The following is a 24627-nucleotide window of genomic DNA, read 5'->3' as shown; positions in this document are numbered from 1 at the left end:
TGCACTTCCATTTCCATCCCTTTTCCCTTTGTACCTTGAACACTTGCTTTTGGCTGTCCTGTATTTCATTGTCTTCCCTTCTGCTTTCTTACCTTCTGTTCCCTCCACCCCCCAATCCTTAATTTTTTTTTAGTTCATTGTGTTTCTTCTCCATTTTTTTTTTGGCTTCTTCTTTGATAATCAGGAAAACATGCTCTTTGTCACAGGAGCCTCTGTTAGTGGTTTAGTGCTAGGCTGGGTAGTATAATGTCAGGATTTCAGGGAAAATGTCAGCAATGCCATGAAAGGAGCTTGCCAACCAAGATATAAACATGTCTTACTGTAGTTTGTAGTAGCTGTGGTTACAAAAGTGGAGACAGCAAAGGCAGATGCTTTTCTAATAGGTTTGTCTCCTTAATCTATATTTTAATGCATTGACAGTGAAAGAAGCAGTTGCAGGATTACATAGTCCTGTTGTTTGTAACATTGTTCTCCTGTATTGCTTCACTTTCTCTTTACTGCGTTCTCTTCACAGTGGGAAATGTTTATACAATCCATAAATAGACTGACAGGGGATAAAAGAAGACCACAGGCAGGCTGTATATCCCACAATAAGAAAGGGAAACAGCATCTGGAAAAGCTCCAAACCAAAAAAATATTTTGTGAGACACAACCACATACTCTTTAGGAAAAGCACAAGAAAGAAGCACAAATAAGTCAAGACTTTTAGCCACAGGGACAAAGAATTCGGCAACTAGAAAGTTACCTTGGGTGTCATCTCTGCAAGAAGGAGCCTTACACACCCCATCAGCCCCTACTTGCTTTCCTTTGCCTTGCAGGCTTGGGAATGTGGGATGGGAAATTTAAGGGCCAAGGACCAGGCTCTGATAGGGTGAGGTTTGGATAGGAGTCAGCACAGCTGGACTTTCTCCTGGTCCTGGGGGTAGTGAGGGGGAGCACATGCCACAATCTACTGGTACTTTTCCAGCTGGGATGGAGCTGCCTTATTGTCCCACTCCCCCAGAGTAAATCTCTTTCCAAAATAACCATCCCATTAGAAAGCTGAATAGGCATCAATGAGCATTCCAAACTGGAACAGCCTGTTCTGTGGCCTTGGGCCAGGCAGCCTGCATGAGACTTCAGTGCCTTGCAGGCAGCTGTCTCTCACCTTTGCCTCAGCCAGCTCCAGAAAGGGGTCCTTTGAACTTTTGGAACTGTTTTAACGTGGGGTTTTTGTATTTTATTTTATTTCTGTATGGTTAGAGAGTGGGAAAAACACACAGAAAAAAGCCTCTCTCTGCCTCTAGCCTTGCATTTTCCACTACACTGAATACCAGGATCTCTTTATTGGGATCACTGAATAGGACAGGCTTTCATTGCTGACATTTATAGGAAATTATGCATGGCAATGGCATTCTCCTGGGAGCTTCCCTCTGTAAGTTTTGCTCAGCCCACAGAGCACTGAGAGTAACGCATATAAACCAGTCTCTCTTTTTCCTAATTTGTTACGTATTTCACAGCATCTTGGATGTAATTCACCAATGAACACAAAAATTCCATCATAAGTAAACAGTAGCATGAAAAACTACACATGCTTTTTTAAAAAGAGACTTAAAAAAACCCAAAATGTATTTGAAAGACATTGTCAGAATTTTTCTTTCTAATTAATAACTTCAAGTGTCCTTTTAGAGTAGTTTCAAATGGGAATTAAGTATATTAAATGAGCTCCTCCATGCAAATTAAAAAAACTCCAACAAACCAAAATCCAGACAAACCAAGCCAACAAACCCTGCAAAGTATTTTAAACAAGCTTTGAAATATTGATTTGTCACAGATTATACTGATGTCCACTGCCCATTCATAAAGCACTTGGGCAGTCTGGTTCCACAATTCTGCACTTGCTTTGCTCGCTTCTTGTAGCTCTGCATGTCCTCCTAATGAACACTCTTCAGAAGGCCTCTATACTCTCTTGGTTACCCTGAAACAGCCATACACTACTATTCTAAAAGAAAACTGTATGTCAGAAGTAGTGAATAGGAAAGGCATTTGCTTCTGGTCAAGTAAAGGAGTTAATAAATAAAACCTTTTCAATCCATAAGCTGGAAAAACGGGTCATAAACCACGTAACACTATGAGAGATCTTACACTGATGCCCATTGCTGTAAATGCTAAAATCCATTACAGTAGGGTATTGTGTTACCTTCTCAGTAGAAATGCTGCCTTTTGGTGAGCAGAAGAGCTTAATTTTGAAAGAGGACCAAACCCAGGCAATTTATCAGAACAACACAGGGCCTGTTGTCACTGGAATGTCTGTCTTCAACACACTGTGTTGACTAGTTCTTCTGGGTACCACAGGCCAGCAGAGGAGCAAATGCAGTTTTCTGTACAGGGTGGCTTGCAGATTTGTCCTATCTTCCTAGTTGTCAGAGGTTTCTCCAGTTATCACTGGTTCATTTAAGTGACCAGAGATGTGTTCAGGAAAATGGGCTTCACTTTATAAAATGAATAAATTTTGTTTAAATTTTAACAGAGAAAATTATATATAATTTTTCTTACTCATTGTTAGCAACCACTTGCCTATATGATAAGGACAGCTAAATTAGAAGCTCTCTTCTAATCTGTGCTTCTAGCAACTTTCAGCCTCCTCTGATATAAAGAATTAACAAACTTTTAAGAAGAAAAGACTTAAGTAAAGTCTTCCTGTATTAAAGCATACAGTTCACCTACAGCTCAAGAAGGAAAGTTGATATATTCCTGCTAAAGTTTTAGAATACTGGAAAACTGCTTAAGGAGAAAATCTGAATTAATGTGAGACAAGGTAAGCTGCACTTTTCTGTTAGGCAACAAAATCTGCAATAGCTCTATCTGTAGAGTGTGAGCTTAGAGGTGCTTCCTATGCAGGGTGGAGTTCTACGTTTCTGCAGTGTGCTCTTCACTGTGACACCAAGGCAGTAGGATGGTCCCTTGACCTCCATATTTATTATATCATTCCCACACACTTACCAATTCACACATCAACCATGTTTCAGAGCATGTGATTCTTATTTGAGTCCTTGAATCCAGGGGTCGCACAGCTACCAATAAAACATCTTTGCTCATGATACTAAGAAGAGCACTGAATGTTTCTTGACAGAATTCCATCCATCTACCAAACACATCCCAAGGAGCCAAAAAGGAATTATTTGACAGACTGTCATATTTTTAAGTCCATAGAAATTTGATTACATGGAGATTAGATTACATTGCAATGAACTGCTACCATCACCACAACAATAAAAAAAATAGTCCAATTTCAGAACAGGGTCTTGTCACAGGGTATAGATATGAAATACTTCATTGCCACTTCTTATGCTTCCTGATCACATAAACATAATTTCATTGCAAAATATGAGTTTTATTAATTTTTTCAGTAATGTTTTCACACGTAAACATTGTGCCCTGCCACTTTGATTTTCTAACAGCTTTTTTTTTTATGTAGCAAGAAATTAAATTCTGTATTCTCTTAACAGTGTATTTAAATTATGCATATCAGAGCTGTTACTCTTTTTCCTATTGTATCTTCAATCACTGAGGAACAGGAATTAAGGAATAGGAAAACTCATATTTTAGAAATAACAAAAAGTCATAATTGTAATCAATATTTTCTTGCAATTCAATTTATTTTTCTTTGTGTTATACCACAATCACTGCTGTTTTTTTTCCAAGGTGCTATAAATAAGTTACCTCTCCTTTTTCTCAAGGAGGCATAAATAAGTTACTTTAAAATTATCTAAATTATTTTAAATGTTCCACTCAGTAGTCTTGTGATTCTGACCAGTGTTCTCACTTTATAGATAAAGGCACCTCAGCTGTCTTGGCTCTGGATCATTACATTCTTCATAAATGTAACTGTTCTATCATTTTTAGACTTAGAAAAACTGGAAACAAGTGAGTTTTCCTAGGTCACTCTTTGGTGCATTTGACTGAGACCCAGATATACAGCCTTGACCCCATCACTTACAGACCATATAGGCATCAGACCACACGATTCCTTCAGGCTCTCCCATCCTTCAGGCTCTCCCATCCTGAGGACATTGTCTCCATTCTTTTCTTTAAAGCCAAACTCTGAATCCCAGCAACATTGATCATTCACTGTCCTTTCACTGGTCAAGTGTGGGAAAACTGGCAACCATGGCAGTGGAAAACAGAACTGTTTCCTCCCAGAGGGAGTGTTAATTAGCCAACCACTCCTCATTGGCTCCTCTTTCACCTGGAGGAGGTCATCTTCAACACATTCCAGGAACCTCCTGGATTGCTTATGCCCTGCTGTGTCATCCCTCCAACAGATAGCAGGGTGGTCCCATGAGAAGCAGGGCTTGTGAACATGAGGCTACTCCTATCTGTCTATAAAGCATCTCATCCACTCCATCTTCCTGATTCGGTGGCCTGTAGCAGACCCCTACTATAATGTCCCCTGTCCCTGCCCTTCCTATAATCCTGACCCGTAAGTTGTTGGTCAGCTCCTCATCCATCCCTAGGCAGAGCTCCATGGACTCCAGCTGTTCATTGATGTAGAGGGCGACAACCCCTCCTTGTCTCCCCTGCCTATCTTTCCTTAAGAGCCTGTATCTTCCCATTCCAACACTCCAGCCATAGGAGTCATCCCACCATGTCTCAGTGATGCCAATCAGGTCATAGCCCTGCAGGCATGCCCATGACTCTAACTCCTCTTGTTTATTCCCCATGCTGCATGCATTTGCACAGAGACATTTAAGCTGGGCTCCTGGTGAAGGTGACTTATAGACTGGAGTGGCTGGAATTCCTTTGATGTATTTCTCCAGTGCTTCCCTATTGGCTCTTATTACCTCAGGAGCCTGTTGCTTATCTCCATAAGACTGAATGTGCTGCAGTTGTGTCCAGCACATCTCCAAACAACAGGCTGAGGGCGCACTAACCTTGGCATGTCATCCCACAGCTTATCAGAGGGAAGCCTGGTGTTATCCCTCTCCCCTTTCAAATCTGTCAATGAGTCCCACAGGCTCCTGAGCAAAGACCCTCTTCTCCCTTTGAGAAAGGTGAATCTCATCTGATGCCATCAAGCCTGCCATGTAGACCATCCCATAATCAAAAAACCCAAAATTGTGGTGGTGACACCAGCCATGGAGCCATGTATTTTTAGACTGGGTCCATCTATTTCTTCCTATGCCCACAACTGAAAGGAGAGAGGAAAAAATAACCTGTGCCTCAGCTTCTCTCACCAACCATCCATCCAAAGACCCTGAAGTATCTTGATTGCTCTTGGACTACAGCTTCATCACCACCCACATGGAAGATCGGTAATGGGTAATAGTCCAAGGGCTGCACCAGGCTAGGAGGTTTCCTAGCAATGTTTGTAACCTGGGCCCCAGGGAGGCAGCAAACTTCCCTAAGAGGAGGGTCTGTCCAGCATATTGGACCCTCTGTTCCCCTCAGAAGGGAGTCACTATAACCCATCTTTTCTTCCTATTGGAAGTGGTCATGATATGGGGGATAGGCCTTTCTGACTTCAGTGACACCTCTGGTGTAGATGAACCATTATGCATTGACTGGCCTTCCACATCCAGAGCCTCATACCTGTTGTACAGAGGCACCCGGGAAGGTGAGATGGGCAAGGAGGAGGTTTGCCTGCAGCCCGGAGGGTGGATTTGCCTCCATTCACTCCTCTTGTTTAAACTACTGCCATCTGCCTGGTGAGGGGAGGAAATGGGGTCCCCTTGATCTTGGGTTCCTTCTGGTGGCTGTTCTGTCTCAGGGAGGGCAGAGCATTGCTCCACCAGTCTGCCTCCCTGATGCTCCTTAACCTTTCTGCCTCCTCTCATATCTCTGCCACCAGGCTCAGCAGATAATCCACCTGTTCACACCTCACACAGCTGTTCCCACCACTGCCATCCACTACCATTGAAAGGAAATACATATAATATGTATTATACAGTATATTGTATATGTATAATACAATAGAAATATATAATACATATTGTTATACATTTCCTCTTTAATACAGCTCTGTAGCAATGCAGGTACTGCTTCAGAGCTTCCCACCTAATGGTTGGGCTGCACAGAATCACAAAACTATAGGCTGTGCCTTGACAGTTTTTAAGTCAGAACTTTGAATATTTATATTGTACTTCATGAGCTCTGACAGTTTTTCATTTCTACTATGTAAGATCTGAGCTCAGATGATTTCAGCGTCCAGGTTTTATAAATCAGAGCTGAGGTCAGCACCACCAACCACATTCTCATCGGGGAGAGGAAGAAAGCCAAAGTCCCATAGGTTCGCTGCAGGAAATAGCAGGAATAGACCTGCCAGGCCAGGAGGAGGGCCATTGCCAGGTGGACAAGCACAGCTGTGAGGCGTCCGACGCGATGGAGGTGAGAGCAGAAGCTGTGACCATGGCATCGCTGCAACAGGCACCAGCACAGATAGGCCATTAATGGCAGGTTGAAAAACAACATCTAAAAGGAAGAGCAGACACAAGTAAGATGAGGAGTGAGCCAAATGTTCTGAGTAACATCCATGAGGGCATAAAAAGATAAGAGCATATAAAACTGTCCCATTGCTGAGTGCAATTCCCAGAGATGGAATCTCAAGACCCTGCAGCTGGTAGAACTCTGTGGCTGCCTGTGCCTCAGTCCCAGGCCAAGCATTCCTGCTCACTCCCTTACAGTGGGAGGCACTGACATGCATCTAACCTTTCTTGGGGCTTGTTCAGGCAGCTAGACTTGGCAAAATACTAGCACAGTAAAAATGGAAGGTGCTTATGTCAGTTTAGCTCTCTGACCTGCTCACTGTGGTGTCAGACGAAAGGGAGGGACCATGATGGAGGCAACACTAGCTTGGTCTGTCTTAAATGCCAAGGAACTACACCCTCTCCTTTAGACTAACAGCAGCTGAGAAAACCAGAGGGCAGCCAGGTCAGACTGCTGGAAAAACTGGACTCCTGTGTGCTTAGGGAGGGACACCTGCTGATCTGAAGGGTTATTTAGTCAGTGTACAAGGGCTGTCCTGGCCATTTAGTTCCTTTTCCTTAGTCACTGCAACCTGTGCCTGAGCCAAGGACAAATTTAAATAATAGAGTGGTAAATATTTAGAGATGGCCTCTAATCCAGATATGTAGGGAGTCCAAAGCAACATCAGAGGAAGAGAAGTTTCAGAAAATAATGGACAACCTCCTTAATTTCTGCTATTTAAATTTGCAGAAAGGTAAGAAATACCTGTTGCAGTCAGGCATGGCTACTATTCTTCCCTATTCTTCCAAGGCTCCTTTCTTTATAAAACTATAAAAAAAATAGAAGAAATTCCCAGAAGAAGGCAGTTTGTGAACCTTAATTTTTATAACTATGTACCTGTAAAATTCCAACCACAAAGGTCAGACCTCCGTGTAAGAAGGAACCACCAACAAACACTCCGAAGGAAAAACAGGCCCCCACATGGCCATCTATCAGTTCACCTATAAACCATGGTCCTGAAAGAGAGGAAACCAAACACACAGCACCATCAGAAAATACCGTATTGACATGGCCCTCTTTCACATGGCCCTTTGTACTTCTGAGCACAAAGTAGTTAACTGGGGAAAATTACTTTTGTTGTTTGTTTATAGTAATGAGTCTAATGTTTTCACCTTCAACAAACAGCAACCTGATGAACACTCCTGTGACCTGTTGCATGCAATGGAAAGACTTCTAAGTTGGTTTTATCTCCATGATAATTTCCAATGCCAAATATAACATTTTCCTTATGATAAAAGTGAAAAGATGGATCCTTTCAAATGCTGGCCTTTTCCCAGCATTACATTAAGTCATATGAAAGACACAGTCATAAACAATTCCAGTTTGGCTCATCTTAGAAGTCAATACAGGCAGGCAGTACTATTACACATGATAGACTGACTGCCAAGAAAGTAGCTGTTTTAGTAATGTATGATCAGAGGAAAAATAACCTAAAATTGTTATCATCAGAGCCGAGATGTCTTGGTGATGTCATGTGAAATGTACATTCCATATATTTGTTTTACACCACGATACACCCAGATCTTACTTAAATAAGTGAAAACAAAATTAAATTTAAAAATACTCACTTTGCTTTCAGAGTAATTAAAAAATTTAAATGTTTAATTAGTTCTAGGGCTTCTAAGTTCAGCTGTAACAAAGAAACCTTTAGTCTCTTTGGATATTAACTTTTCAAGTTCCACATAGATTTTCTAACTTGAGTAGATTTTCCCTGTTCTCCAAGATGTTAGAAGCCTCATTTTTCATCAGCATCTAATATGTAATTTAAAAATACTAATTAATGTCCTCCAGTACTCTAGGTTACTTACCCAGAATGGTGTATAAATTCAGAACCAGAATTGAGTAATAGAAGGTGTTTATTTTACTGAAGACATGAAGGGAATATGAGGTCAGAGTAAGTAATCCTGGCTTTTCTAAAAAAGAGACAACATTTAAGAAAAATACACTTGATTTAGGTTGCACCACACACAAACACACACATATATATACACACTGGTCTTTTGGAAACAAATCTGCACATTATTTACTCATTCTATTAAAAACATATAAAAATAATTTGTTATGTCTACAGAACAAATGCAAGGGAATGCATTTCTACTATTACTGTGACAACTGAAAGTAAGGAACTGCAAATAGAAAAATCTATGTTAAAAACAGGAGGAAAAGGCTGCCATCCTAAATGAATACACTTACTGTATGTAAATAAAACTGAACGACCATTCTATACCCAGAAAATGAAGTTAGCTAGAATGAAAAACATGGAAAAAGTTCACATTAATTGAAAAGTAAGAGATTCAAAAGAGTAACTGCAAACCTGAAAAGTCAGGGCAGCACACACTAGATTAACTGGATTGTCTTTTGATTAAATCTGCTTGCTGAGATCTGATAGCAACTCAGGTAAAACGAAGGCTAGGTGTTAAAATGGCAGCCTTCTGACAAGCGTGTGATGTTACATATTTATATATATTTTTTTAAAAATGCAATATTAATTTTCTAACTGAAGCAGATAATTCATAGATTGAGAGAACTTTTAAGAGTTAGCTTTTAGAGTTCCACCTATTATGTGGCTGCCCTTCTCACAAAGCATTAGCTCCCAGAGGGCAAATCCAACCTTTGGAAATCGACAGCACTATCAAATTTGTTCACTGACTTGTAAAATATTTGTTGTGGTCTACAGAGACCAAGCTGATCAAAGGGTGCTACCAGCTCTTTTCATTTTCAGCTGCTCAGTTCCATAAAGACAACTGAAAAAACTATTATTTTTCTATGTAAGCACTTGCTGTAGTTACCTCAAGATGCTACGTGATTTTGAGTATAAAGGAGGGGACACACACTGACATGAACAGGAAGGGAGGTGGTGTCCAGGAAAATCTCCTTAGTAAGGTGTGGTTCAAACAATTGTTTAAAGGATAAACACTATGAGCTTAATAGTATTAATTTGCATTTAACGGATTTATCACAAACAAAATATCATGTTATGACAGAACTGGTGTTAATAATATTTTGAGAAAGAAACAAGCTTGTTCATGTTATTTTCAAAGATTAACAAAAATGCTTTTTTGTAGAAGGGAATCTGTTTCTCCACTCAGGTGACAGAGAATTCTGTGTGGGCTGTAGTGAAACAGGCACACACACAGAACTAAAACAAAACATTATTTTCCCCATACATTGGATACTCCAGTGAGAAAATTAAAATGAAACTTTTAGACTTCAATTAACTTAAACAAAGATACCAAATTTTTTTTTGTTTCTTTTAATTTACTTTGTTTTGAGATATTGGAGGTTTTCTAGGTCCCCTTAAAACCAAAACAGCAGATTCTGAGAACCAAATCAAATCCTACAGTGCTAGATGCAAAATGCATATGGTGATGAACAGTGCAATTATTTTTATATTGTTAGGATAAAAATAAATAGTAAAAAAAAGTGTAGGGAAATTCGTAATCCTCTAAAAACTACAGACAAACATTGGTTCATACCTTTGAGTGCTGGTTTTTGGAGGTATCTGAAAATAATGAGCAAGGCAATCTGAATCAGCACAATCAGTCCAAAGAGCACACGAGCCTGAAAAGACAGTTTGAACTCTGAGCCAGCCCTGGAGTAGTAGCTGCCTTTGAGCCTCATGGACACTGATAAAATGATAGAGAGATTTCTATCTGAATCATATTCAGAACTTGATGTCATCATTGAACTGAAGAGTAAAGCAGAAACTCAAGAGTTTCTGAGTTATCTGACTTGAATCTTACTGACATTAATTCAGTTGTATTGGCTGAAAGTGATAGACCTCCATCTTCCAAGTTTGGGGTTTGTAAGACACATCCACTGAAAAAGTGTAAACATATTTCCTTTGTAAAACATTATCTGAGTGCTGTACTGAACAGACCTGAGTTCAAGACACTGTGGAGAATACCAGTTAATGATTAACAAAACTTTGAGCCAATTATGATACAGCCATGTGGACTTTCCTCCATTGTTCTATAGTGCACCTAAATAAATATGACATGCCTTCTTTGCATGCACTGAGCTGTAACACTTCTGGGTAGGACCTGGAACTTACTGAAGTCAATGGGAATTTTGCCTCCCTCTTTGCTAGAGCTAGTTATAATGTCAGTAGCTGATTTGAGACTTCTTCCAGCATTCTTGCCAGTATACATATTGCAGCAGATCAGACGGAAGTTTTCTTTGATTTAATATTTGCTTTTTTTACTATCTTCTGTAGCTTCTTTTGCATTTCTGGCTTGCACAAAATGTGTGTATAGCTGTGCTGAAAAATGGACAATTGTGGCTAAATCCAAGAAGTCAATCGTTTTCATTAACCCTTGCTGCACATTCACATTTGAAGCGTGCAACTTGAGAAAGGAAACTTGAAATATTTGTGAAATTCCAAGAGTCGTATCTGGAAAAAGTGCATTCAGTTCTACCAGGAATTGTGAAAATGTCTCCTGCAGTCTCTGGGGAAACCAAGAGAGAATAACAGCTGTTTTGCTGAAAGTACTTACTAGAACATAGTGGTCAGTAAGAAGAATAACAGATGGCCAAAAGCTAAATCTAAGAGACAAGTTTTCATCCAAAGCAAATACGTGACTTTGCGTACTGGTTCTTCCTGAAGTATCCTAGATTGATATGAAGTAAGAGAGCAATTAGATACCAGTAGTGCACAAAATATCTAGTTAAAGTTGCTAATTACCACTGCAGCTTTTCTGGAAAGATTTAGTTGATGCATACATGTCTGGCATACTCCTGTATCAAATATTTCCACCTACAAATAATTATTTATTGTCAACTTTTAGTTTCAAGCAAATTGTCGATGATGAGATCGTAATCTGGAAGTGCTACATTTGAAGCAGATCTTTTCAGAGATTCAGCAAGTTGTAGAAAACAATGAGTATTTACTGGCCACCACCACAACTTGTTTTCTGAAAGCTCACTTTTAGATAGTAGCCCATCTTAAGATATTCTGAGGCTTTTTTGTGCAGACTCTTTTCTGGTGTATTTGCTAGAAACTGATACTAACAGTCCTACATTTATTCAACAGTTCGGTATTTCTGCATGTCTAACACTCACATTTTCAGTACATAATAAATGGTTTATTTATAGTAAAGGATGCAGTATGTTTAGTGTAATTACAGCTGAGACAGTATTTGAACAATCCCAGAAAGTATGTACAGCAATTGAGTATTCACATTTTCTCCAGGTACCTAACTCAAGCTAATGCTTCTTCCTCCTACATTTCCCCAAACAATTCAATTACTAGACGTAACAGTGATTTATGACTGAAGGGGAAAAGAAATTAATTTTTTAAAACTCCCACTGAGTTATCTGGTAACAAGCATGTATTTGCAAACAAACTATTGCTATGCAAGCCTGTATAACCCTCTTCAAATGTTACTCAGTTTTGTGCACAGGCTTTCATCATCATTAAAAAAAAATAATCTAAAACCAAACCACTTATAAAATGCAGCTTTCCCAAGTAAAGCATCATGAAAATGGGTAATGAGTGAGGAGGTAGAACACTGGTACTACAGAAAGGCCATTACATTAGAAAAAAAACACTATTGCTCTTGTCCTGTGAGAAAGAATGCCTAGCTGGGTTCCACCAAGCAGGACAAAGCTGACTTTCCCATTACTATTGTGCAAATGAGCATGATGTTAGAACAATCTGATCAAGTTCTTTGAAGGCCACTTGAAGGTACAAAGATAAAAGATAGTACCGAGAATAGAAGCATTCACTGAAAAATATTTTTTCACCCACTAATCTAATACCAGTTAGTTCTGATGTTCTAGGAAACAGAAAGTGTATTCACTGTCAGTCTAAAAGAGATAATGAAAAGAGCTTCAAATAGAGTAATCAAAGACAGCATTACTTTCCAGATCCAGTTCTTTTGCCTTTTTAACTAACACGATGCTATTTCCTATTTTCCTTTATCAAGCCCAATTATTTTTTTCCAAGACAATCTTAAAAGATAATTGTTGCATGTTAAACAAAATTATTTATTTTGACCAACTGCTTGCTCTTCTGCCATGTCTTACTGTATTTCTCATGAATAGTAAGAATCTTTTTTTTTTCCAGATGCTTCATGAATATTTTAGTGCTCAGCAGTCAGTGCTCTTTTCATTTAATAAACCCTTTGTTTTTTGTAATCAGACAAATATGAAAGGAAATCTGTATCATGCAGAAGGGTGATGAAGCAGACATGACACAATAAAAATTCAATACAAAGAATGCCAAGAGGTACCTTACCTGGACAGACACATCTATGTGATGGAACCCTTGACTGTAGTTTTGCGGGCTCCACCTCAGTACATAGAGAGGGCCAGACACCTGATATGCATTCCCCAAGTGAACTCTGTCTATATAGACTTTGACAGAGGTAATGACAGAAGGAGAGAAGGCCAGAATTCTAAGGAGTGAATAAACAACAAAATAAACAGCTTTGTTACGGGACTTGCAGATTTCTTATTACTTCCTGAAGAGAAGTCCCTAAAGATTATGCTCCCTTGTAGTTAAGAGTTCAGAAATTAAAACAGTGAAATATCTGTAAGACAATGGTAACATGGTAGCTCTTTCCTGCAGTTAAAAAGAGAAGTTCTGTATGATATATGCAGAAGAATAGGATAGAAAACTGGGCTGTTCAACTCTTCCTGTCAAAACATTTCCTAAAACAAGTGTGATCGTTACATACACATGCATAATCAAATGCTTGTTGATGTCTTAATTAAAAATTGCCATCAGAGTCTCTGAAGTCCTTTGTTGTTGGATGCAACGTTATATTTTTCTTCTGTTGTTGTTACTTGGTTTGATGGGTTTTTTTTGTTATTTGGGTTTTTTGTTGTTCTTGTTCTTTACCTTTTTGCTAGTCAGAATATAAAAGATCAGTTGCAAAGTCTGAGTGGTTATGAGAAATGGAGTGGACTGCAAGACTGGTTTTACAGATCTAAGATACCAACAAATCTAGTATCACTTGGCAGTGAAACAGAGATACTCAGTATATTGCACATATAATGTCTTTCATTTCTGGTAATACAAAGCACATTCCAGAGTGTGTTTCAGTCAAATAAAGGAGTCTCATATAGTTATAGTGAATGATTCTACCAGTTCATATATTTAATATAATAAGAATGTTCAGATAAGGTTCCAAATAGTAAATGGAAAAGTAGGTAGACTTAGTTGGACACTGCTTATGAACTGAAAAGTGTGACAAACTTTGTGTTGCATATATTGCATGTATGCAATATACTCATATATTTAAGGCATATTAGTCTAACAGCAAATCTAAGATATTGGAAAGGACACAGAAATTTGAAATACAAACGAGAATAAAAAATAGAAAAAGCAGAAATGGAAAGATGGAGAGATTTAAACACGTGAAAATTGGCAGAAGCTTAAGATGTTTTAACACAAGGGATGTAAAACTGAAAACACAAGAGACTAAGAAGTCCAAAGAATACAGAGAAAACACTTAGAAAAATACATAGACAAAATCCTGCAATCAGCAGAGGCAACATGAACATGTGTGATCAATAACACAGATTACATGTTAATCTAACTCTGCCAGCTTTGGTTACATAAAAAAGTTCAATTGACTTTAGGGAAAATAACTGCATAAATAAAACAAACATGAATTACTACTATATAATCTCCTTTTATCACAGATATGATATAAAGTGATCTCTCAGGAACAATCTTCCAGATAAAAGTGAATTCTGAGAACAGTGGACACACACATTTAAAAAAAAGTCTTTGTGTATATCCATATAAAATACAGATGTACATTATAACCAAGAAAGGCCCCAACTATTAAAATACAGTTAAATATTGTGAAATTAAGAGATTACAGGGTACCTGATATGAGTGGAATGAAGAATTTTCACTAGTGGCTCATGAGCAGAACTGCTGTAAAGGAAGGATTTGGGATTGGTGATGAGAACTACGGGCCATTCTTCAAAGTTAAGGTCTGCGAAGCTCAGGAGGTCATGATCAAATGCAAGGATCCGGTACCTGCAGCGACAGGAAAAAAATGCTGCTGATACCAACTACTGCATGACAGCTGATTCCCATGCTTCTCAAGTTCCTAAACAGAACTTGATTGATTTATTTTCCATTTATTCTCTCTGTAGTTGATCCTGTATCAGCCAACTCTACTGTATTAACTGTAGAGCTGGTAACCTCTGATCAAGTTAATTTGGTTCACTAAAAATCACTGAAACACCACTCAAAATTCCAAAAGCCAAGATCTACTAAATTTTACACATGAATCAAATAGATGAACATTATATTAAATCAAATACAATGTACATTACTACAGTGTCTGGGTAGGTACTCTAGTTAGGGACAAAGACCCCAGTGTGCTCTCTTCCTGTATGGAAACAAGTATCTTTCTTAGGAATACTGAAGAATACAAGCTAATATAGTACTAAACAATCCGTGTAGCATCAGACTCTCTTTCCTATGCTGCTTAGGTAACATTTCTCAGGTAGACTATTTTTGTCTCTAAAACTCTAACAGCTGGTGCAGAGCATGGGCAGTGATGCTGTGAAGCAGTGAAGTAGTGATGTTGAATTTAGTATATGTTGAAACGTATACTAAATAGACATTTAGGAATCTTCTTTAATTTCTGAATATCAAGAATGAATAAAAAAATACTTTCTTTATTAGCACACTGTTGGTACAGGGAAAAAAATCCCAAACTTACACACAGAGACATTTTTCAAAAGCATTAATAGTACTAAGCAGCTCAGAAGATCTAATACTTCTTTCAAATTCTCCAAAAAGCATTAAAAGGTAGGCTCCATATAATAATTTGCTCACATAGAGCTTACTTACTTCCTATTATCCTTCCAGTCTCCCAGTTCAAGTTCCAGAGTGCCACCACGGTGTTGACTGTGCAAGGCTGGCATCAGCCCACCCAATGTATGGAGATGGCCACATAAATAGGCTGTGGCAGAACTAATAAAAGAACGTAGAAATGGTAATTATTTGGGATGGGAAGGAAATACCACTGCAGAAAACCTAAGAAGTGGCAGACAAGCATGAAAAGAGGTAAGAAATGTACTTCAGATTCAAAAAATAGAGGAAAAAAAAAAAAGAGAAAGATCTTACCTCATTAATGTTCGTATTCCTGGGGCTGGGGAGATGATTGTTGAGGTGGGAAAATGGCCAAACCAGATAGTATGATTGCTGTGCAGACTTTCTGTTGCCATCAAAGATAGCTCTTCCATATGATTCTGAAATGGACAGGTGTTTGAAAGACAAAGAAACAAATCTGTTAAATGTTCAAGCTATTTGAAAAGAATAGCAAAAGGAAAGCAGAAAGAAACTAACAGAGAATGTAATTCATCCTTTTTTAACAGAGAATACTCTCAGTTGCTTCAGAGACCTGTGCATGAACAAACTGTACCACTAGGCATCTCCCTAAAATCCAGTGTTAGAAAAAGAAAGAGAAAACAAGGCACTAAACACCTTCCTTGTGACTGAACACAGGAAAAGTGCAATATAAAGATAAATGTTGGTAAATTATATTGCTATCCTTTCTATTGCTCATTTATATTGTCAAAGATGACAGGCTTGAGTTGCTTTTAAGACATCCTTACCTTACAATTATCCTCCCTACTACCTCTTGAGTTGCTAGGTGGCCTTTTATGGGCACAACAGACCACAGAACTGTGTACTGTATGTATCAATCATTTAACTGGATGAACTATGATGCTGAATCTTGAAAATACTACTCTTTACACAACAGGTAACATTTCTCTCCTTTACTTGTTTGACTTCCAATATTAAATCAACCAATATATGCTTTTCCCTCCAACTTGTAAAGAAACGCTGAAAGGCATGAATAAAGGAAGCAGAAATAAAGGTAATTAAAAGAAAAATTGATTCAGTATCATGTAACGTGTTTATTAAGTGAAATTATAGTTCCTTTGCCTTTATGTATTTGGGCTTTAAGTATGTTTTTACCTAAGATATACATATCAAATAATGGATACAAATTAATTCACTTTTCAAACTCCTGGCAGAAATGTAGTTCTTAACAAAGTTACGGGTATCTATTTTTACCATCACTTTTGTGCAGAAATCTACAGATGATGCTCTGTGGACTCCTGCTGCTAGGTAATTTGCAAGCAAACGCTTGACTCCAAGGACAGGAGCTCTAGACTCAACTGCACTTAGCTCCTCGAGAGTTTGTCTGCAGATCTGCTGCACCCACTATAGATTACAGTGAACAATGAGAACAGTACTTGTCACACCTACATTACTCTTCATCTAAGTATCACCAAGCGCTTTACAAACACTTAATTAACGTTGAGCCTCCTTTAGACAAGATTAGAGGGAAAATATTGTACTTTTCATTGAGGCCGTTATCACAGCCGTCTGTTTACCACAACACAGTGACTCTCTGCCAACACTTGAGAAGAGTATCTCAAGAGTAATAGCATACCAACAAACTACAAAGAAATAAAATAATCAAAGGGAAGCAAGATGTTATCTAAGCTGATATTTGATTTAAACATTGGGATTAATGTTATTCTTTCAAAACAATACCACATAATTTTTATGGTCTCAGAAGATCAGATCTCACTTTGATAAATTATACATTTCTCTGTAACATTATCATTCACATTACTGCATTGACAAGTGCAACTCTCTCATCCGTAATTTTAATGAAAAAAAGCATCTAACAAAGCAAAAATGAGTGAAATTAGAAAGACTTATTATTGTTTAAGCTTTACAGCATATAAGGAAATGATCTTTCAGGTCTAGCTAAACACTTAGAAACTATTGTCAGTGTTCTTAAAATGTCTAAGATACTCTACATTAAGCAACATTCATTTTTCTCAATGTCCCATATGCATAAAATTGTAAAGACGCTTAGATGAACACAAATCTTTCAGGCAATTCTTTAAAAAAACCCAACCAAACAAAAACACCCCCCCAAACCACTATAGAAGTACACCAGCCAGTAAAATGGAATGCCAAGACTTATAAAATACCGTGTTTAAAATGCCAAAGAAATTGAAGGGTCTCTTAGGGCCTGGGTTGAGTGTGGCATCCACACAGATGAATGAATAGTTCCCAAAAGAGGTGGTGTGAATGTAATGGAAAGAGCCATCTTTATGCCAAGAAGAGTATTTCCTGCCAAAATAAAATGGAAAGATTGCTGTTAGGAAAGTTTGCATCAAAGACAAAAATTACCTGCATAGTACAAGTGCAAAATTTCTTGCATTAGCTCTAGCTCCATCTTGTCACTGCAATAAAGTCTCTTCTTAAAAATCAATGGCATTGAGAAGTCTGTACTTTAAAGAAGATGCATTACATGGGTTGTGTGTTAAGACAAGCAGCAGGCTGGTGCTCAAACATTTAAAAAAACGTTAGCATAAATATGCTTTCCCTGAGCAACTTGGTAGTTTTTTTACGGATAAAGAATAGGCCAGCAGCATAAACTACAAAACAGATAGGCAAGATGACAGGACAGTAGGATCTTGTATGACTCTTAATTAAAGGAGATCTGCAAAGGAAAAACAAACTATTGTCTTGTGTTTATTGTGGTATCAGAAAGAATTTTTCAAAAACATATTTCCTTGCTTCTCTAGAAATATCAGGGACATGAAGTCTTGTCTCCACTGCTTTGCAGAGACTTCTTACCTCTCATCCCTTAAGAGATCTCTAACAAAGAATTCTCTATTTTCTCAATCTATTCTGCACTACTAACTGGCAATGGAAAAGACAGAGGGAATAGTAAATATGATCCCAGACTATAGAAAAGTCAGTGAAAAAGCATATATGTGATAACTGAAAACAAAATATTGTTTTAAAAGTTTGACCTTGAATATAATGACATCTGTATGGTAAATAAAAGTACCTGTAATAATTCTGAACACTATCCAGGTGTGGAATGTTGAATGAATCTGTATTGGAGAGAAAAAGGAAATGAAGAAACTTTCAGATTATATTGATCATTGATTTGTACATTGATCTGTATTTTATTTCCAAATGTTTAGATAAAGCAGTCTCAGCTGGCACTGAAGAGCTTTTTTTTAAATGCATAATTGACAAGTAGACTGCCTAACTGCACACAGAAGACATTATATACTTGATGCAGTTGACCTAATATGGAATAGCTTTCTCATTTAAGTTTAAATTCAAAGATAAAGTTATGGTGGGAATGTAAATTGCCATTTAGTGGCTGAAAGCTAACCATGTGTCTCCACTTTGGCCATAAAGCTTTACAGAAGCTTTTTGGATTTGGTGCATTCTCTGTAAGACCTAATTCATTCAAGGAACATAAAGCAGCAACAGCAGCAGAGAATAGCCTGGGTAAAACAGAGAGAGCAACTTGGGGAGCTCTGTACTGCAACTAGGGTCCACTTCTCCATTAAGGTTGGTAACAGAAGCCTGGTAAGGAAATGGGAGTAAAATGTCATATATGGGCTGTATTTGACAAAACATGCACTTCTTTTTTCCCAGTGTTAGGCTTTCTAGTTTTGCCCTTCCTGAAACAGTTGGCTGATAAGGCCTGCAAGGTTGTTAGCTTGTGTTTTATTGCTTGAATATAGGGACAACTATGATGTGTACAAACTTCATGAGTTCTTTCTATTCAAAAGAAACCAAATTTCCTTTAATTACTGAACATGTGATACTTTTTCACTGAAAGCTGTGGGGAGAGGTCTCTGAAAAGTAAGTGGAATCAATTTCTTCAGTAGGGTAAGGTTACAGTCTGCCCATTAAAAGATGGGGTATATAAACCAATGATCTGGAAACTTAACATCTGAAGCTACATTCTACCACTTTCCAGGCAAAACCAATAAATGAAGACTCTTACTTCTCTGGCACTAAAACTCCAGTAATTGTCTGTAAACAAAGTGTGCCCTCGAAAGAGCAGAGACAGGGATGGCAAGCCCTTCTACTGGCTTATAACCACCACTAACATGCTAGTAAGTACTAACCCTTCACCTCTAAAGTCTAACTTGCCTAAATCAGCTCTGTAATCACAAGAAAGAAAGAGATGTTTAATTTCCTTCTTACCATGATTTCCTTTGATGTCTATCCACTTCGTTTTTTCCATGACCCTTGATCTCTTCAGGATTGACTGGTAAGTTTTCCATTCCACTTCTATCTGTCCAGATCCCAGTATATCTCTTGTCTTAGCATCTGTCAGGTCACCTGGAAGGGTACAAAGGTGTGATTTAGCTAGGGGCCTACACAGCTCACACAAATGCTGTAACTAGGCAAACATGCAATCCAAGTCTCTTTGTGTAAGTGGCTGGAGGCCTCCTGTGTGCAATCTGGACATTCCTGTCACCTGCTCCGAGAGATTACTATAAGGATAAATGCCTTCTCATGCAGATGTGGCATTTTGTTCAAACATCTATCAACCACATCACTGCAGCATGTTTACTAATGCCACACCAAATTTAAGAAAATTGTTAGGCATTCATTATACCTGAAGATTCTAGTCATAGAAGCTTTGTATCCCCCCAAGCTCCAATTAAAAGCTCAAACCATTCCCATTTCTGTTCATACAGTAATGCCTCCCTGCACTGCTAGTTAAAAGATGAATGCTAACTATGTCTGAACTTTTAACCTAAAAAGCAAGCAGCAGATAAGTAACTGTAGGAAAAAAAGTCCAGCATTAAGATTCTAAAGCCTTGCATATAGTAGTGGCCCAAAGTCTCTTTGATTTGCTGTCCAAAACTTAATCCATTTCAATAGCACCAGCAAGTCATCAACTGAAATGGCACACCTTATCTCACCTGTCTTGATATGATGTGTTCAAAAGGAAACCAGCAATGAAATCTGATGTTAATCCACAAATTAATTTTATACAAATGAGCAGGGATTGTTCTGAAAGAGGAATTGGCTCTTAATGGCTAATCAGAGACATTGTTCACTTCTGTCATTTCAAATACAAAAAATTATGTAGCATGACTACCAGAAAGACACGAAGGAAGGAGGCTGAGAGCAAGGACCAAGATGTAGTGACAAGTATTGGAAAAAAAATAGCTATATTGCATTATTATGTCTTTGTAATGTATAATGCACACTAAACTCACTGTAAGACTCAAGACATTTAACAAAAATCAGTTCTCTCAAGTTGAGAAGTTATTATCTTCTGCTTCTAGCAGTCAATCTTCAGCTGCAATTCCGTTTTTATCTCTGAAGTTACCTTAAGTTTTTCAAGTTCTCTCTTGAGATCCTAAAGTTTTGCTTATTTGGTCTTCCTTTGACAGCACAATGAACAGAAAATTCACACTTCTGAACTGCTTACCTGTTGCTAGAACAAGTACTGGCTGAATTATATCAATTGTTTCAGAACAGAATTTTTCAAAGTCAGAAGTTCGTTTGGGATCCCAAAATCTACTGATATGAATATCTGACACCTGCAAAAAATAAAAATTAAACACTGTCCCAAGCAGAGGGTTATTGCTGCCCAGCTTGTTCTGCAAAGTACATAAGAATGCAAGATAACAGCATAGTGATTCAGAGCAGAATAAGTGATATAGGCAGAAACAAGTGGATGACTAGGCGGGGAAACAACAGCAGAGCAAGCATATGGTATTGCATCTCTAACCCCTAAAACCACATTTACATCACTGAAATGTCTTTAACTCTAGAGGCATAAAATGAGGAAATATTTAGCTATCTACAGTAAGCTTTAATGGCTCTAAGTGGCCTGTTGACTCTGGTGCAATCCAGTGATCTTGATGTAAGAGAGAATACTAAGTAGTTCTGCAAAGCAAGAATAGGTTAAAGTTACCTAGGACTTGAAGCATACTGGTAACTAACTTCATACCTGATTTGACACTTCCAGTAGCTGGTGAAAGGTTTTCTAATCTTATACCCATACATTTTAATGGAGCTGAGTGTGTTTAGATCCCATTCCATGTGCCTTCATGGAGGCAAAGATCGCCTTGTAAAAGATGCTGTTCATTTCTGAACCAAACAGTCAAAGCCCTCTCATCAGAAAAGCCTTATGGGGTGGGATGGGGAGAATAAGAAAAATTATTTATTTATTTATAAATATTGTGGGTTTTCAGGTCTGTCCAAAAAACAGCTTGGGTGTATGCTTTCAATTCCAGCTTCCACTCCACTTCAGTCAACCAGTTAATATATTATCCTCCGTTTATTAAAAAGGTATTTGATGCTCATGACCATCTGACAGTACCACTGACTGAGGAAGAAAAGCCATTAACTTTCACATTAAATTTAATAAACCTGGCTCTTCTGATGCTTTTTCCTTTATGAAAAATCCAGATAAAATACCTTAGGGACAAAATGCCTTAGCTCCTACTTAATTCAGTCATTTGAATACGTAGACAACATTGCCTGAATATAATTTTTTAATTCTGCTTAGGAAGATTCCCCATTTGCTTATATGGAACTATTGCCTAGAGTTGGATGCTAAAATTCCTAGAATTGGATCAGAAATAACCTTAACTTCATTCTTTTATATACATTTGAACTAGTGTGAATCAAAGTGCACAGTAAAACTACTTCAATACATCAAACCTAATTTAATCATTGACAAGGACACAACATCTTATTTTGCTTCTCTTCAGCCTGTGGATTTGCAATTCATCTATCTCATCAATCAGAGAAAACAAAAACTTCCATTGTTGCTATCCCCAGATTCTTTAGCAAATAGTCTTACATGAAACCTTACTCTTGTTATATCAATAATTATGGGGAATGTAAATTCCCAGCCTTTTAGTAGACAGTGGTTGGGAAGCTTGGTTTTCTACAAACATCTTCCTACTTTTTTCCTCTACTGTGATAAGAGTTCAAGATTCACAAAAGGCTTTTCTGGTAATTTTTAAAAGTTACAGTGTCCTGGTACTAAGTTTCTGTCACCACTAAAAACCATGAAATAATAAAATCTTGGGAGTGGAGCTTTGCCTGGTTTTTTTTTGTTTGTTTTTGTTAACTTCAAAGGACGTCTCAATAAAAGGAAAGTCAATGAAAAAGAGGAAAAGCTTGCAATTTTTAAAAATTATTTTTCATTTCAAAAAATGTAGATAAAATACCTCTTGCTGCATTTCTTCTCTCTTTCCCCTCCCCCTGACTGATGTGGATACTTGGCCACTCTCATTGCATCATAGCAGTATGGGTAAGAAAGTTCTACTTTAAGAAAGGTGAAAAAAATCATAAATACAAGATTGTAGCAGAAAGATTGCAGCAGAAAGATTGCAATTTAGTTTGGTTTCAGAAGAGACAGTCCTGTGGATGGGAGCAAAAACTAGGCAGGAACTGCGGGGGGTAGAACTGATCATGTTCAGCTCTATCCAGTGACCCGGGCTAGACCTATGGAGTCACCAGGGAGCCTGAAGCCTGTTTCCCACAACCATCAAGCACAACACTGGATCTAGTGCTTGATTAATTTCCAACTTAGGTCAACGATAAAGCAGCTGTTAAAGGCCACGTCTGAACGAGAATATAACCACTTGAAAATAAAGCCAAGTCTCAAATTAGCTGTGCTATGACCTATGCTTGGGAGAACTCCATTTGAAGTAACACAACCACAGAAAACGGCAAGAGAATATGGAGCTGTACATGCTGCTTTGTCAGCATTGCTCCACAGCTGTTACCTGCTGCTGTAGTTGATTCTCCTCGAGATAGCAGCTCAGGGTAGGGGCTTTATCTACAGTAATTCAAACATATCTCTTAGCTTGAAACCTGTTCTGCAGTAAAGATAGGCCTAAAGTCACTTTATGAAAAGTTACTGGGAACATGGACTTTCAAAATGCGTAACAACTGGAGAGAACAACAGAACTAATAATAGGGCATCTTATGCACTAAGGGCACAGCCTGCAGGTAATCCGTATAGGCAAAGTATCCTTGAGTTTGAGAGGAAAAGTGTAATAGTAAAAGCAGCCTTTTAGCTACAAGGAACTGCTTGCAACCCCCTGACATCTCAGCTGTTGATTACCTGCAAATATGTAAGCAGCCTGCCCTTAGTTATACACTAAGTGCTCCAGGAATGCTCTGGGGGGAAGAGTCAGCAAAAAGGTCACAGAACACCCAGACACGACAGTTTCCTTCCAAGGCAACGCCAGGATAATGTGGCTCTTAGGTTCAACCTGAAAACAAAGCCATGTCCCTTTAGCCCAACAGACATCACTTCTGCATTGGCCTGGTCCTTCCTACTGCTCGTCATCCGTGTGACTCTTTCCTCAGCCACACACTTTTGGAAGGGGAAAGGGGCAGGCAGAGTCCGCGTTTCTCACCGGGATACTAGGTAACACCGTACCGGGTACTGCTGCAATACACAGGACAGCGTAATGGTAACTTGGGTTTGAATTACCCACTCCTACCACGCAGATCTCATCCGTTAGGTATCCCAGCCAACCGTCCGGAGACCCGGAACGCAGCGCGGCTGCGAGCCTGGGGACCGCTCCCGGCAGAGAGCTCCCTGCCCGCCCGGCGGGGCTGGCCCCGCGGCCCCCGCCGCCGCGCAGCCCCAGGAGGGGGCCCCTCCGTCCCCCGCCGGGCCCCGGCCCCACTCACCTGCACCACCCACAACAGGCTGCCGGCCTCTGCCCCGGGGGCGGGCTGCGGGGCCTGCCGGCGGCCCCGGCCCGGCGGCCGCAGCCCCTCGGACGGCGCGTACCAGTCCAGCAGCAGCGCCACGGCGGTGGCTGCCAGCAGCCCCAGAGCCAGCTTCAGCATCCTCGGCCGCGCTGCCCCCCGGCCCCGGGCGGCCGCTCCTGCCCGCCCCGGGCGGCCGCTCCCGCCCGCCGCAGCACCCAGCACTTCCGTGTGCCGGCCCCCCCCGCCGCTCGGCCCTGCTCGGCCCGGCGGAGCGGAGCCGGCGTGGGGAGGAGGTGGGCACTCCTCCTCTGTCGGCGGCTCTATCTGGCGAGGCCCTGGGAGCCTCCCGAAGCTTCCCGGCCGCTGCCGCCGGTCCGCTGGGAGCGGCTCCAGGCCGCTGCGTTCTGAGCGTGGCCTCTCCCGCACCGGCCCCGGCCGCGGGGGTGCCTGGAAATGCCTAAAAGGCTAAAAGGGGCCTAAACGTCATTTGCAACGCCCGGTCGGCATTAGTCCTTGAGCTGTTTTCGTTACTGGGGTGAGCTGTGCCCGGCAGGGAGGCGTCCGGCCACGTCCTCGGTCAGGGACGCTCGGGACACAAA

At 39.5% G+C, this 24627-nt stretch overlaps 1 protein-coding gene across 3 annotated transcripts; it reads right to left on the bottom strand.

Annotated features, from left to right (window-relative positions):
- Positions 1–3087: 3087 nt before the first annotated feature.
- TMEM62 (transmembrane protein 62) lies at positions 3088–24627 on the bottom strand. 3 transcript variants are annotated; one of them, XM_051622459.1, is made up of 14 exons: positions 24005–24627; positions 20769–20880; positions 19526–19663; positions 18363–18408; positions 17494–17635; positions 15602–15726; positions 15326–15448; positions 14345–14500; positions 12743–12902; positions 11001–11114; positions 9981–10065; positions 8313–8417; positions 7342–7460; positions 3088–6450 (listed from the first exon to the last, which is right to left on the bottom strand). In XM_051622459.1, exons 1-14 carry the CDS (start codon positions 24164–24166, stop codon positions 6124–6126), a joined length of 1914 nt encoding a protein of 637 aa, XP_051478419.1. In that variant the 5' UTR covers positions 24167–24627; the 3' UTR covers positions 3088–6123. The 3 variants fall into 3 exon arrangements, with proteins under 3 accessions (XP_051478419.1, XP_051478420.1, XP_051478421.1); XM_051622460.1 differs by lacking the exon at positions 20769–20880 and having other exon boundaries at positions 24005–24071; XM_051622461.1 differs by lacking the exons at positions 18363–18408; positions 20769–20880; positions 24005–24627 and having other exon boundaries at positions 19526–19744.

The sequence above is a fragment of the Apus apus genome, chromosome 5 (assembly GCF_020740795.1).
Source record: "Apus apus isolate bApuApu2 chromosome 5, bApuApu2.pri.cur, whole genome shotgun sequence".
In the NCBI taxonomy this organism is placed as follows: Eukaryota; Metazoa; Chordata; class Aves; order Apodiformes; family Apodidae; genus Apus; species Apus apus.
This window is presented reverse-complemented; position numbering and strand designations above follow the sequence as displayed.

Bases quoted from the DNA above. Each gene is read 5' to 3' on its own strand.
- TMEM62 (XM_051622459.1), bottom strand. From the start codon at position 24,166: ATGCTGAAGCTGGCTCTGGGGCTGCTGGCAGCCACCGCCGTGGCGCTG. The intron at 20,881-24,004 runs GTGAGTGGGGCC...TATTTTTTGCAG, and splicing joins GCCTGTTGTGGGTGGTGCAG to GTGTCAGATATTCATATCAG. The intron at 14,501-15,325 runs GTAAGTAAGCTC...CTGTCGCTGCAG, and splicing joins GACTGGAAGGATAATAGGAA to GTACCGGATCCTTGCATTTG.